This window comes from Typopeltis vanoorti, chromosome 5, assembly GCF_054136105.1.
Source record: "Typopeltis vanoorti isolate ZY-2024b chromosome 5, IOZ_Tvanoo_1.0, whole genome shotgun sequence".
Classification (NCBI taxonomy): Eukaryota; Metazoa; Arthropoda; class Arachnida; order Uropygi; family Thelyphonidae; genus Typopeltis; species Typopeltis vanoorti.
This window is the reverse complement of record NC_143553.1, coordinates 50,667,199-50,683,859: the sequence shown is the minus strand read 5'-3', so window position 1 is coordinate 50,683,859 and position 16,661 is coordinate 50,667,199. Positions and strand designations below refer to the sequence as shown.

At 36.9% G+C, this 16,661-nt stretch overlaps 2 protein-coding genes across 4 annotated transcripts in view; one reads left to right on the top strand and one right to left on the bottom strand.

Moving 5' to 3' along the window:
- Positions 1 to 7,034, bottom strand: part of Kcmf1 (Potassium channel modulatory factor 1) — a 293,565-nt gene extending 286,531 nt beyond the window's left edge. For 2 of the 3 annotated variants that reach the window (XM_090393120.1, XM_090393121.1), the window contains exon 1: positions 6,843 to 7,034. In XM_090393120.1, coding sequence (XP_090249246.1) covers positions 6,843 to 6,858 — 16 coding nt within the window. In that variant the 5' untranslated portion in view covers positions 6,859 to 7,034. The remainder of the gene's footprint in view (positions 1 to 6,842) is intronic. The other variant, XM_090393119.1, reaches the window with a different exon arrangement.
- A 61-nt stretch (positions 7,035 to 7,095) lies between these two features.
- LOC150106399 (dymeclin) overlaps positions 7,096 to 16,661 on the top strand; it is a 53,597-nt gene continuing 44,031 nt past the window's right edge. Inside the window, exon 1 of the mRNA XM_090393118.1 lies at positions 7,096 to 7,339. The gene's annotated coding sequence lies outside the window, so the exon portion shown is untranslated. The remainder of the gene's footprint in view (positions 7,340 to 16,661) is intronic.

Genomic DNA, 16,661 nt, shown 5'->3' with positions numbered 1-16,661 from the left:
CACCTTCTAGTATCTCTCCCTGAGCCATTCTCCTATCCATATCACCAGTTTACTATCCATCCCCATCTGCTCCAATTTGCACAACAGTATTCCATGGGGTATCCTGTCAAAAGCTTTAGCAAAATCTAGAAGTACCACTGTGTAGCCATTTCCTTTGTCCAACTCAGATGTCATTCTATTATAAAAAGTTAATAAATTGCTAAGGCAGGATCGACCTTTAACAAAATCATGTTGGCCCCTATAGAGTATCATATCCTGATCCACCCATTCTTGAATTTTGTCTTTAACCAACTTTTCCAATACTTTTATCACCATTCTCGAGATGGTGATTGGCCTGTAATTAACTACCGCAGTTTTAGAGCCACCTTTATGCAAAGGAACTACTTTGCCTTCCTTCCACTCCCTAGGGACCATACCAGAGTTCAAACTTAAGTTAAATAACAAAGTGAGAGATGATGACAATTCCTTTGCACATTCACGCAACACCCGAGCTGATATTCCATCTAAACCTACAGCAGTGATTACATTTAAATTTTGCAATATACTAAGTACCTCTCATTTCTTAACTTCAATTCTCATATTGGTTATTGCTACAGGTACAGAGATATCCTCACTTGGATGATAGACTTTGGAAAAGTGATCACTCAGTAACTCTACTATTCCATCTGAATTTATCACCTCAATACCATCAGTACCCACTAAAGTTATCCTTCCGAAGTCATTCTTCCTTTTACTTTCCACATAGTGGAAGAACTCATTGGGATTATCCTTGATCTCCTTGGCTAAGGTCTTCTCATAATCTGTGTAATCTGGTCAAAATTACACAGATCAATACCACAGCCAGTTCAGCTGTGGTATTGACCTGTATTCTTTTAGCATCCATGCCAATCTCCTCAGTCCCTGCTGCTGCATTCTTATTTAGTCTATGCAACAACTCTAGTACACCTCCTTGCACACCTGATTTTTGTCATCCAGTGTAGATGGTAGCACTGAGTTCCATGTTGCATACATCAAATTGATAGCTTTTACCAAAATGGGCACTCGTTAGTTGAACGATTTCTTCATCTTCCACACAAAAGCCATCCTCATTCAGCAGAACTATTCTTTCACATTCAGCCTTTCTTTTTACTTGCAACATCCCAGAATTCTTTTAGGTTGTCTGTAGCTTGCAGAGCCAGTTTTCTTGACAATCAGACTTAACTTTCCATACAATACTTGTAATTCTTCTGCCTTGCACCTTATAATTTTCATAACTACCATCATCTTTGTGCATACAGTATACTTTCACATCATCTTTTTCTTTAGAATCTCTTGCTAATGGTTTTCAAAAGGACAAAGAGATGTTGGAAAGGGTCCATAGGCAACTGACTAAGGTAGTTTCTGATCTCTGGAATGTCAAATATGAGGAGAGGTCGAGAAGATGCAATTTACAGAGTCTAGTGGATAGGCAGAAGGGTGATATGATAGAGACCTATAAGTTAGTAAGGGGTTGTTATAGGATCAGTGTCAAAGAGGTTTTACAGAAAATGGTGGGAGATCAGGGGGAGAACCAGATGTCATCCCTGGAAGCTGTATAAGAATGGTGTGAATAGGGGACCGAGAAGCACGTTTTTTTTGCATGCAGAGTTGTGAATGCCTTGCCTGAGAGGATGGTGTCTGCAGAGAATTTGAATGTGTTTAAGGTGCAGTATGATGAGCTGTGTGTATGACAAAAGGATCACCTAGATGAGTCTTTAACTCCATGGAGTCTTAGGATAATAATAATTAAAATTATGAAAAATTGAATTCTAGGGACATATTTCAAAATGCATTTTCTTAATACTTCCCCATGCAAAGCCAATATCCTTTGTAATTCACCATGTAACCTTTTCTGAATGAAACAGCTATATATTTAGCAACCTTCCAGGTCAGCAGAATATGATTGCTGTTGCCAAATAGAGGTAGAACAGTCATATCTTTAACTCTCCAGAGATCGTGGCTGATCTGACAGATACAAACAAATTGTTTAATATAAATATTCTTACACATATCTAGTGTATGGCGTGGAAGTCATGAGTAGCTGTGCATGCATATATTATGAGTGATATTCCACACTGTTTATGTGGTCAGTTTTGGTTTAACACATGTTATGTAAAGGTGTGTGATATTTCATAGTAAATTGTATCTGAGAGATACCACGACTTCCAATGTCAGTATAGTATTGGTTTAGTTTTTTTTTATTATTATTATTATTTACTGTTGAAAATGGCTATAAAAATATATCAATTGGTAATCCATCAAATGTTGAAGCGATTCAGCGATTTTGTTACTCGAGTCCGATGATGAGAATGATAGAGTCGAATGTGAAAGTGACATCTGATAATAAATTGTATCTGAGAGATAACGCGAACTCCGATGTTAGTATAGCATTGGTTTAGTTGTTGTTTTTTTCTTTGTTCAATAATTTCTAGATTGTAACTGAAAATAAATAAACCATTATGTATTATATTTGCAGTGTTTTTTTTTTTAAGTTTTATTGCATTTTAGCACATACTAATAATGAATGTATCTCTCAGATACACGCTACCTACGCTGCAATTTTTTCGACCACTACCTCCGCAGGGTTAAGTGAAATCTTCTCTGATACTATAATCAGCTTTCTCACTTTTTGACCTCGAGTTCCTTCTATCACATGCAGTGGGGAAAGTTGTCTTACAAGAGCTCAGTAAATTATGCTTGAGCTTTCAACATTACCCAGTCAATGTTTTGATAATTGTTGCTAACTGCAAATGCTTGATATATTTCTATTTTTACCCCCATCCCATTTAATCTGGGCTATAGACCTTAAAAGAGCAAGGACTGAGTTATTAAAGTCACCTGAAGAAATGAATGACCTTTCTGTTGTGGTAATCTGCAAAAAACCAAGCCTCAGAGAAAGAAAAATTCAGTTGGATGGGATTGATAATGAGGAATTATCAATGGAGATCTTCTTATACCAATTTACAAAAAAAGGGGAGGATGATAAAACAATGTGAGAATTTATAAATTGGAATATCTTTACCAACTGTTTCTGAAAAACTTCTGCAATCACACTAAGGAAAACTGTTAAAGGAAAAACCGAAAGAGTAAAAGCTGGACTTAAGTCAAATATATGCTGCCAAAACCAGATTTTTACCTTACGACAAATAATCAAGAGCTTATAAAGAAGCTAATGTCACAAGAGAAAAAGGTATTCAAATATGATTTATAATGGTTCACATCATTACTGAAAGTGATGTTAAATCTCGTATTCAACTGGGAAGCATTAAACTTATTTCTTTGCTCTATGCAGATAATATTATCCTCTTAAAGCATTTCCACAGTGCAGAAGAACAATGGGACATGTACCCTTCAACTAGAAAAGACCTGAGCAAAAGAATCTTTATATTGACCTTGTCAAATGAAGGCAAATTAGCCACTCTTATATGCAGGTGAAAGGGATTTTTCTACTAGAAATTCAGGTTTTCTCAAAAAAATAAAAATAAATAAAATAAAAAATATTAGCTGGTGAACAGATGCTGGTTGTTGGAAGTTATTTTTCACTTGGTTAGACTATAATAAATTTAGTTTAATCCTTTATCCAAGTGTGAGCAAACAAAGTTTGCACCTGAAAATATCTTCAGGACTGGGGTAAGGTAGTACAACATCAGGCAACTCGTTGCAAAGGTGGAGCAAGCTAACATCACTCCTATCTCAGTATCTCCCATAATGCAAAACACATCTCCTTGCAGATATGTATAATGTTATACATTAAGGGAAGGGCCACTACCCAGACTAGTTTCGACCTCAAAAGGTCGAAAATGGGAGATACTGAGATAGGAGTGATATTAGCTTGCTCCACCTTTGCAACGAGTTGCCTGATGTTGTACAACCTTACCCCAGTCCTGAAGATACTTTCAGGCGCAAACTTTGTTTGCTCACACTTGGATAAAGGATTAAACTAAATTTATTATAGATGCTGGTTGATTGTTTTGGAATTTATGGCTGAAGCAACCAAGGCTATGAGGCTAGGAGAACAAATGCAATCAACAGACAAAAATACTATGTACCAGGTGGTAGATGGTGCAGTCTCGAGAGTGGCCTCCTGCATTAAAGCATTGAATTCCACGAAGGTATCATGAAATAACTAAACAAATCTACTGTAGTCAAGTCTAATTATTATTAAATATGGCAGTTACTTGAATAGACCTGTAGAACTTTACTCCAATAACACTGTGATAAATTTATCATTATTATAATTACATAATTCCATGAACTCATTGCAGGGGGGGTACTCCATTAAACACACATCTAATCGTCTCCCTACAGCCCATCACCACCAACAGTATTTTTTGTCTGTGTGTTCTGAAGGTCAATTTGCCTGCACACAGGATGACAAATCCAAGTTTCTGGATTTGTCATCCTGTGTGGATGACAGAAGAAAAACCCTGCTACCTCCTTATGAGAGTGGCTAACTTACTTTCAAATGAAAAAGCCCCATATAAAGATTCCTCTCATAATGATGATGAGAATCGAACTTAGGCCTTTTCCAATGAAAGGGCACAATATATTTGGTATGAAATTCATCAAGAAAAATATATAAACAAGAAAAAAAAAAAAAAACATGAATTTCATTTTCAATAGTGAACCCTATACAAGTTGCACATTTTAGCTATTGAGAGTAAATGGCAAATTAAATATGGACACAGAAGGCATATCCATAATGGCAGAACCATATTAAAATTAGGTATCTGAAAAGAATCTAACATGAATTTTCAGAACTAATCTAACAGGGTATGGTTACCAAACAGAATGGGAGATGAAAAATTAACCAAATATGTTTAGCAGGAAAAAAAAATGGAGAAACATCAAGACATAGCATGTAAGATTGAGGCAATTAGGAGTTTTAGATCAAAATATAAAAGATGATCAAATCAGATAGAAAGAAACTTGAAAAATAACAGAATATGGTAAAGAAGTTTAATATAAACCTGTTACGAAATAGTGTCAGACTGCCACTGTATCTAGTACACCTCATGAAAGGTATATGCCTGAAAGTGAGTGAAATGGTGTTAAAAGATGCTTTGTATTTTAAGTATGAAGCCATATGCTCACATTATTATAATGTAAATATCAGGCTAATGCAACTTCATGTGATCAGAAAGCAAGAGGTTGCAGAAAATGTGAAAATTCATTGAGTGGTGCAATTTGCAGGTTTAGCAAAAAATTCGTTCAAATTTAATGTGCTTCTACATACAGTTTTTACAGGGTTATGAAAGTCTCTCATGGACCCTACTGAGAGTTGAAGGAACCCAACTGATTACTAGAGGGTAGTTTATGATCATCGTACTCTTAAGTGTGTATAATAAATGGTTTTATAATATTCTTGGTTTTGATATCGTTTGTGAAATTATCAATCAACTGATGTATCTTGACAGGCCTGTTTGCCGTAATTTGAAGAATATGACTTAGAATTATGGTTATGAAATCATGCATCACAAATTAAAATGGATCTCGATCAACAAGATAATTTGAACTAGCAACAAAATATAACATATTGATGGATTCATAATTTTCCAGTCAATATCAATAAGTAGCCATATCTGCTGACCTGGTTGACTTGTGGAAATAATCTTCACTCCCCAACCAACAATTTATAGGTTTGTATTTCACTGTGGCATGGATGTTTTTAAAAGTATCTTTGGGTGACAGATGATTTTTGCTAGCTGATGTGAGATTACTACTCTGCTTATTGGAGATCTGAAGTGAAAAGAGCATCTTCGGTCTCTAAAGAAACACAGTTCTCAGATTATCTAAACTTTAGCTCATTCACACCACTAAATATCCTATGTGTTTCTAGCCTTATATGTATAGGATCAGCATTAAAAAAAAAAAAAAAAAAAAACATTGTGATGTTCTGGCTACCTCAAATTCCATACTTTTTTTTTGTTTGCTTTTTACTCAGATGTTCATCTCTCTCTTCCTCACTACAGAAAAGAGTATTTTATAAATGTCTTTCGCAAAAAACGAAAATCCTCCTGAATCTTTGATGTTTTTTTGAAAGAATCTACATACAGTTAACTCTAATCACTACTTTCTGAAGAAGAAAATGCCAGCTTAACCAGAAAACCAATATGCAATTATTAATTACATTTATATTTTCAGACAAAACATGAAATCTGTGATCCACTATTATGCTACATTAGATTAGCTATATGCATTTCTGAATGTATGTTTGTTTTAAATTTATTTATTTAAAATAAATGGAAATTTAATGATGTATTTTTGAAGGATTGCATAACATACATGACTGATCCACAAATAACAAAATATTTATGTTTTATATAATGGATGAGATTGAAGCATCAACAATGAATGGGATGGAGGATATCAAGGGCCAGATGTTAAACTTGCTTTAGGCATAGTGATATACAGTATATTTAAAGTTTCTGCGTTACACATAAACACATCTGCATTGCAATACAATATCAGATAATCAGCTGTTTTCAATGAAGTTTACAAGTATGATAAATAAGATACACGACTATACACGGAGTGTATTTATTTTTCTTCTTTCTTACTGCGATGATTTTTGAGACGTTTAGAAATAAACTGACTGGGAACTTGAAACATTAGAAAATGTTTTCAACTTAAGGTTTATGAAAGCGATTTTCACCGATTTAGGGACTACTTCAGAAAATGCTACCAAACAATGACCATCTCCAGGCACAGGTATCTCTTCATATATAGGCAAACATATGTAAAACATCGAATAATGTAATGTAAGGTATACCCTCTTACCATTTGGCAATCTAGGCTTAAGATTGCTATTTTGTCGCACTCACCTTCGTGACGACTCATTATTATAGTATATAAATGAAGCGACCCGTGTTGAGCGCTTCGATGCTCTTGACGTGTACCTCCGTATCTCCTACATACACAGGCTGCAAGACAGAAATAAGATGCCCAAAAACTATATATAAAATCAAACTGCTTAAACTTTAGCCATTTTACTCGTCAGCTCATTTGCAGCCTCAACCACAGCCTCCGTTTCTCTCTTCTGTTCACCGTCTGATGATGATGATGATATGATGACGTAACAGTATTCCACATAACTAATAACTCGTTGCAATGCGTGGTATTATTAATTATTTTGTGTTATCCGTATATTATCTTATGTGCTTTTGAAGTTATTTAATTGAGTTAAAATTAAATATGATAAATATGACAAAATGGCGGCTGCCGTTCAACGTGTTAATATGTATGGGGTGTTGTTCAGGTTCGTTTTATTCATTGCCGTCTAAGTATATCTCAAATTGTGACAGTAAAAGTAAATGAAAAGGTAAACATATTTATTTATTTCTATGAAAATATAAGCTATATCGGAAATTAATGAGTATGTTCTCGTGATCAGTATATATGATTTGATATTCAGAGGTTGATGTCAGATTACTATGATTTTCATATCGGTTAGCATATAGCTCGTTTTCATTTCATCAGCTGAAATTTTGTAGTGTGTTGTGAGCATCGTGTTCCAGATTCATTTCATCAGCTGAAATTTTGTAGTGTGTTGTGAGCATCGTGTTCCAGATTCATTTCATAATTCACTTTAAATGTTTGCTCTCCCAATACTTAGTGCTCGCAATAAACTTATCCAAATAGTTTTGATTAAATTGTGCCTTTCTTTATGCGTAATACATAGTTACATATATCGAATTGATAAATGCAAATTATTTTGATTTTGGATATTATTTACCTAGCTTGTATTTCCTCATCCCTAACGTACGCAAGTTTGTACATCCCATATCCGATTAATAAATTAAATTTTCTCTAAGTATTTACATTTTCTGGTATTTCCATACGAATGCTCGGTCCATGCACCACTTCCACTCCAAAGAATTTGATGCAATACTGAAGAGTGATGACAAGGAGAGAGGGGGGGGGAAGTGGTTTATTCATTATACTTCACCAGGAATATATTCTTGTTTTTAACCATATCTGATAGTACTCATAAAAGTGCGTGCATGAAGACAAATTTTCTGTTTACTTACATTAAGATAAAATATGGGTGAAAGCAATTTTATGCTGTCAAGTATAAACTACTCAGCTCAATAGAAAGGCTTGCTACAATCAAGAAGTTGTCATATAGAATTTGATTGGACCACATCTGAATCTCTCTCTCTTAGACAGTTTCTTTTGCATTTTAAGGGATAGAAGCTCTGAAAAAAAGACTGAAATGGGCATAACAGAAATAATACCAAGGATGCGGAATGCAGAAATGACTAAAATGTACATACTGCAATATTTCCAGATTTTGTAGAGACATTGAACAGATGGCCACACAGCTGTTGGATCTTCTGATGGATAGATAACTGTGGGAAATGGAAATTCATAACACATATGGACATAAGATTTTCTGTGATGGTGAGCATGGGTTTGTGAATGACAGGTCTTGTTTTAGCAATCTGCTTATGTTTTATGATAAGGTGACGAATGTGTCAGATAAGGGAGAATCATATACAGTGATATTCGTGGACTTTGCAAAAGCATCATTATTATTATTTGGTAACCTTCATGGAGTCAACAGACTCATTGTGGGAGGCCCACACAACCCAGATCATGTCTATCATAATGATAGACATAATGAGCTTTGAAGTTATTTACACCACTTGCACCATTCCACTTGCTAACAACTCTCCATATAAAAAGTCTACTCCTCACACCCTTCTTCACCACATCTTTATACAACTTTCAGGGATGACCTCTCATTCTTCCCATCTTAACATCCACTCTTTTTATAATTCCTTCTGTATTAATCTGATAGAATCCCTTAACTAACAAGAAGGTCTCTATCATATCTCCTCTTTTCCTCCTGTCCACCAAACTGTAATCCATGTTAATTCAAATATTCTTCATAAAAATACTCCAGAGTCCTGATATCACTTTGGTCATTCATCTTTGGACCCTGTGTAGTGATTTCATATCACAATAAAAATTAAGTGACCAAATTTGAGTATAATAATCCATTTGTAATTGGACCAATGCCTTATGTAGTGGCACTACCACCTCCTAATCCCTACATGTCAATGTACTTTTTATCACAGTAGCAATAGGATGTACAGTCTTTGCAGCACTTGCAATGTGCCCTCAGAAATTCAGTCCTCTGTCTACCATCACTCCAAGATCCCGAATCTCATCCACTTCCTGAAGCACAGCTCCACCAGTACATAGCCTTATATCTCTGTATCTCAAAGTGTAACACCTGGCATTTAGTAATATTAAAACTGCAACCCCACTCATTTGTCCAAGCTAAAAGTCTATTCAAATCTTCCTGTAGAGAATTAACATCAGCACTACTGCTGATAATTCTTCTTAACTTTGCATCATCAGTAAACATTTGAAGATACCCAGTCAATCAACATGAACTATCATTAACAAATAAGTTAAATAGTAGAGGCCCAAGAACAGAACCATGAGGCATGCCACTGGTCCTTCCTTTTCTGAGAGATGGCTCATCACATACAACTTGCTGATATCATTCAGAGAGCCAATCTCTGATCCATCTAACCAATAAAGTATATATTCTCATCATCTGCAACTTGTACACCAACTTATTATGTGGTAGTGGTGTATCAGATGCTTTTACAAAGTCCAAGAATATCGGCACTGTATATGAATCTCCTTTATCTAACACACCTGTTACCCTATCATAAATGCAAGTAAATTGCTAAAAACAGACCTACCCTTTACAGATCTTAAAGAATGCTATGTCCATCGATCTCATCCTGTATTTTATTCCTATCCAAACTCTCTAGCACCTTGACTACAATTGCAGTTATACAGACTGGTCTATAATTAGAATTCTTGTGTCATTCACATTCACACATTCACAAACTCTCCCACCACCACCCCTCACAACAATATGGCATCATTAAAACCCTTACCAAGAGAGCCCACAATCTTTGTTCCAGTGGAACCGCCCTCACTACTGAGCTTAACCACATACACAGAACTTTCCTCTCCAATGGCTACAGTGAACACAGTATCAAAAAAATAATCAATTCCTCCCCCATTCCCCGTCCCTCTCGTCAACAAGAATTTAAAAATGCCATCACCATACCCTACATTCGAGGCACTTCAGAAAAAATAGCCAAGATACTAAAAAAGTATAACCTACACACAGCATATAAGCCCTACCGCAAACTTGCTACCCTTATCCGTTCTACGAAAGATCAGCCCCCCCCCCCCTCTCTCTCTCTGCCTGGAGTTTACAAAGTACCCTGTTCCTGTAAGCTTGCGTACTTTGGACAGACAGGCAGATCAGCATCCATCCGCCTGGAGGAACACAAGTCGTACATCGCTAAACACAACTATGGCCATTCAGGCTTGGCTGACCATGTGTTGGACACCACCCACAGAGTATCATGGAAGAAAACCACCATGCTCCATCACAGCAAATTCAAGAAAGAGAGACTTTTCTTAGAAGCAGCAGCAGCTCTCAGAAACCAACCAAATCTTAACAAATACGGTTGCATTAAGCTTCCGAAGATTTGGGAAACACTCATCACCAGAGGTCCCACCTTACATTCCAGGCCACCTACTACCGCCCTTAGAGGGCGCTCCACCTAGATAGGACTTTATTGTCACCCACGTGGTTGGGCTTAGTATTGTAAGTTTTTGTGTGCATGTTACATTAATTGTTTTTGTAATCCCTGTAGATGTCCTAGTGACTAGGACGAAATATAGGAGTATTAAATTCTTTAATTCTTTCTGAGTGTTGTAAAAAATCCATTAAACCTCCAACATAATGGTCTATAAATAGAAATTTCTGTTCTCGAACCATGCTTGTGGAGATGCCCCACAAGCATGGTTTAATTGTTTTATTGTTTGGGTGTCGATTATTTTGCTTTCTTTCCACCCCTTAGGAACCTTCCCCACTGCAAGACTTTCATTAAAAAACCAGGATGAGAGCATCGTTAACTCTTTTGATATTCTTTAAAAATATGTGGTGATATGTCATCCATTCCCACAGCCTAATTAATATCTAACCCAAGCAACACTTGATACAGCTCTGATTCTTTCACCTTTAATTCTCCTAATTCTTGCCTCCCTTCTACATATTGCACAGCATCATTCACTCCATTATGATATACATTGATGAAGTGTTCATTAAATAATTCCACTATTATTTGCTATGATTACTCTGCTATCCACCAGTATCAACCTGCCATAATTATGTTTCTTCTTGCTTGCGATATAGCAGAAAAATTCCCTTGGATTAGCTTTGACCTGACTGGTTAATCTCCTCTCATATTCTACTTTTTCGTTTTTAATCATCCTTGTCACTTTTCTGGACTGCACTTGTATTCTTTGTGCATCTGTTCACTGTGAACTGTCTTGTGCTTCCTCTGTAACAAACTTCTTTTGTAACACTGCATGCTTGATTTCACCATTCACCCATCTCGCTCCTTCTCTGTTTATTCACTTAACTCTTGGTGTGCAGTTATGCATTGATTGTGTTAGATTTTGCCTTTTCATGCACTTACCCCAAGACCTCATGGAGTCAAAGACTCATCTGGGAGGTCCTTTTATCACACACACACAGCTCATCATACTGTGTTTTAAATGCATTCAAATTCTTTGCAGACACCACATTCTCAGGCAAGGCATTGACAACTCTGCACGAAAAAAACCTGCCTCTCACTCCCCTACTCACACCTTCTTTATACAGTTTCCAGGGATGACCTCTGGTTCTCCCCTGATCTCCCACTCCACTATTCTCTGTAAAACTTCTCCAGCATTGATCCTATAACAACCCCTTACCAACTTGTAGGTCTCTATCATAACTCCCCTCTTTCTCCTATCCACCAGACTCTGCAAATTACATCTTCTCAATCTTTCCTCATACTCGACATTCCAGAGGTCAGAAACTACCTTAATCAGTCTCCTTTGGATCCTTTCCAACATCTCTTCATCCTTCTGAAAACCCGGTGACCAAATATGGGCACAATAGTCCATGTGTGGCCTAATCAAAGTCTTATAACGGAACAAGAAATCTCCCTACTTCTACATGTCAGTGTCCTCCGCATCATTCGCAGAAGCCTTTGTGTTGTCTTCACAATTTTGGCGATGTGTCCCCTAAATTTTAGATCCTTATCTACTATCACCACCAGATCTCTTATTTCCTCTACTTCCAACAATATATTCTCACCAAGCATAAATTCTGCATCCCATCTTTGTTTTCCAAATTTTAAAACCTTACATTTTGCAACATTGAATTCACATCCCCATTTCTGTGCCCAATCACTCAATCTATTCAAGTCTTCCTGTAAGACCACAACATCTTCACTACACTTCATGGTTCGTCCCAAGTTGTTTCTTTGGAGATATTCAGTTGTTTGCATCATCTGCAAACAACTGAATATCTCCATCCAAATCTTCACCTATATCATTAATATACAAGTTAAACAGTAATGGACCTAAAACAGACCCTTGAGGCACTCCACTAGTGACTTTCCTTTTCCTGGATATCGCTCCCCCATACACAACTTGTTGATACTTATCAGATAGCCAGTCTCCAATCCAATGCACCAATCTAACATCCAATCCCATCTACTCTAGTTTGACTGTCAACCTATCATGAGGTACTCTATCAAAAGCCTTTGCAAAATCCAAGTATATTACGTTGTATCCTTTTCCTCTGTCCACGGAAGCAGTCACTTTATTGTAATAAGCAAGTAAATTACTAAAACATGACCTTCCTTTAGCAAATCCATGCTGTCAATCAAAGATAATACCATTGTTATCAACCCCAACTCTGGATCCTAGTTCTCACAAGCTTCTCCAACAACTTAACCACAACACCTGACACACAGATAGGCCTATAGTTTGATGCTTGAGTTCGATCACCTCCTTTATGAAGTGGCACAATCTTGCCCTCCTTCCACTCCTTAGGAACTTGAACGAGTGCAAGACTCATATTAAAAAAATATGTCGAGGCAGGTGTCAACTCCCTGGCACATTCTTTCAGAATACGTGGCGATATATTATCAAGTCCCACAGCCTTATTAACATCTAATTTACTCAACTCTCCATACACCTCTTGCTCACCTACAGTCAGTCTCTCCTCCCCATCATCAACTGCTCTCAATCCCTCTATAAAGTCGCATTCACAAGATTGAAAGATCTTTATGAACTGTTCATTAAGTATCTTCACCACACATTCTGCATCAGCTGTCTTTATACCATTTTCTCCTGTCAATGTCATCCTTCCATAATCATTCTTTCTTTTACTGGCTACATATCAAAAGAACTCCTTAGGATTCTTTTTGGCTTCATTAGCTAACTGCTGTTCATACCTCTCTTTAGCTATCCTCACCAACCAAGTCACCCTCCTTGCCTGGTCTTTGTAGACTTCATGGAATTGGTTATTTCCACTTCTCTTATGCTGTCTCCACAATGCCCTCTTTCTCTGTATTGCATGCTTATTCTCTTTATTCATCCATCTCACATCCACCTTATTTAACCTTCTCACCCTTGGAATACATTTAGACATTGCATCTACTAAACAGTTTTTGAAAATCCCCCAAACTGCAATGGATCTCTTTTCCAGTTAACTCCTCATTCCACGCTACACCCACAAGCTGTCTCCTGAGCTCTTCATAATCACCCCCTTGTAGTTCCACATATACCTTTTTCTCACAGAGGTCCTCACACTGCTGGCAACCACCCAGGTAATCACCTCATGGTCAATCTCACTATTGGTGGATAATTTGACACCGCATTTATAATTACATCCTCTAATGAGATGACCAAATCCGAGACCCTCAATCCTTGTGTGCCCTCTGTTACATACTGTCTGAGGTAGTTATCCCTCAAAAACTCAAGAAACTCATTTTCTTTACTTCTGGTTGCTATCTCATCATTCCAGTCTATATTGCCATAATTAAAATCGCCCATAATGATCACCCTTTTCTTATTTACTTGCTAATTTGATTGTACATTTCATTAGGATTATCTTTCTTTTACTTGTCCAACTAATTTGTCTAAACATTTCACAGTCAATACTCTCCACATTCCCTGGCCTGTAACAGCATCTTATTAGATACATATTTTATTGATCTGAACTTCACACTAAACAGCTTCATAATCTTCACATGTACTATTTTCCACTTCCACTCTTGAAGGACATAATTCCTCTGCTACCATTAACAATATCCTCCTCCTCCCTTCATCTTCTTATCATTTTGAAATATTCTATATCCTACCATTTCAAGTCTGCCAAGCTTCACTTATGGCAGTTATGTTTGGGCCTACCATTTCAATCAATGCCACAAACTCAGTCCCTTTATTTCTGATTCTCTGTATATAAGCATAACAATTGTCCACTTTTTGAGGCCATCCCATCAACATAATCACTCTTTACTCTCTCTCTCTCTCTCTCTCTCTCTGATATAGTGCACTTCTCTCTTTGTTCTGACCATGCCTGTTTTCCTGATCCTGACTGATTTTCATTTATATCCTTATTATTCTCACTGTTTCGCACTGCATCACTTTGCTCTGCTGTAATCACTTCCTCACCTTTGTATTCATCCTCTTCCTGTCCTTCCACAACCTACTTTGCAACCTCCCTCTGACTCTTAGTGGTACTAATATCATATGAGCCCTGTGCACTCTTATTAAACAGCAGTTGCTCCAAATGACCAACACCAAACCCATTAAAATGCATCCCATCAGCTTTGAACCATTCTAACTCCCCTTGGAATTCATTCCATACATTCACAAATTGAACACTCTCTGTCTGACACAGTTTTCAGCCATCTTGTCATTCAAAATCATTGCTCTTCTTCTCAGTTCACTACTATCATATCTGGGCAGCAAACTAACCATTTTCCCAGTGACACTATTATCCTTCACTTCCTGCAACAACTTTTTCAAATCCCTTTTCACGTTCTTTGTGTCTCTGTTCAGTCGCCTCTTGAGTTGAGTTGACTTCTTGAGTCGCCTCCATAGCGCAATTGGAAGAACGATGGTACATTGTATCCTTCAATTGGAATAGGCCTAAGTTCGATTCTCGTCGCGATGGGAGGAATCTTTATCTGGACGATTTCAATCAAAGGTGAGTTAGCCGATCTCATACGGAGATAGCAGGGTTTTTTCTCCCGGAAACTCGGGTTTTTCATCCTGCATACAGACAAGTCGGCCCTTCAGAACACACGCAATTTACAGACAAAAAAAAATACTAGTTGTGGTGGGCATAGATGCCGTTGATGGAGATGATTTGTAGTAGAAGTTCGATGTAATAGTTGAGACAGTTGTAGGTATCCTCCCGCGATGAGTCTTCGGACTCCTTGGAGGTGTCAGGAATAATAATAATAATATTCAAGTTGTTTATGCCCATTACCACTAATTCTGATTCCCATTCTTTCCTTCTGTGCAAAGCATTTGATATTCACTTTATTATACTACCTGTAAAATGTCATGTGCACTTTATTTTTTACTACATCTTTAATGATTGAGTCACCATATAAAGCAACCTTATCATCTTTAGATACTTCTTCTTAACCTCCTTGTCATTTACATTAGTTGTGCTCTTCTTTAAAGGTTCAATTTCCTTCTCCATACATTTAATCCAACTCTTCATTTTCATTAACTCTGGCCTAAGCTCTTCCACATCACTTCTATTATTACCATCACAAGCACACCCATCCATGTTCTGATTATTCTTAGTAACACCATTCTCATTTTTGGAACATCCTAGCCTTTCATCACACTTCTCACATACCATAATATCTTCATTTTTATCATTCAGTCTAATACTCCATAATACTTCTTTATTGCCACTGTCTCCACTTTTATGACATTAAGAGCAGCTCCACGTATTTGATAGATTACCACATGATAAGTTGGTGTACAAACTGTACAGGATAGGAATAGATAGTATGTAGGTTAAATGAACCAGAAATTGGCTCTCTAAACAATACCAACAAATTATGTATGATCGAGTAGTATTTCAGAAAGGAAGGTGACCAGTGGCGTTTCTCAGGGTTGTGTACTTGGTCCCTACTGGTTAACTTATTTGTTAATGATATTTCATGTATATTGACTGGGGATCTTCAAATGTTTAATGATGCAAAGTTTGGTAGAATTATCAGGAGTAGTGCTGATGTTAATTCTCTACAGAAAGATTTAAATAGATTTTTAGCTTGGACAAATCATTGGGGTTGCAGCTTTAATATTAATAAATGCCATGTGTTACACTTTGGGATACAGAGATGTAAGGCTACATACTGTATTCTGGAAATGGTTGCAATTGTGGATTGTGGAGTGATGGTGGACAGTGGACTGAAGTTCTGAGGGCACATCGTACTGCTGTAGGGACCTTCATGTTAAGGGATTTGGATTGTATCAGTTTAATACAGAAGGAATTATAAAAAGAGTGGATGTTAAGATAGGAAGAATGAGAGTCATCCCTGGAAGTTGTATGAATATGTGGTGAAGAAGGGTGTGAATAATAGATGTTTTGCATGAAGAGTTATTGGTGAGTGGGATGAATTGCCAAAGTGCATTGTGAATGTAGGTATAGTTTGCCCACAGTTTGTAGGTCTCTGCTTGGCGTCTTGCCAAGAATAGTAGATTCATGCTGAATGGAAGAAAGAAATGAA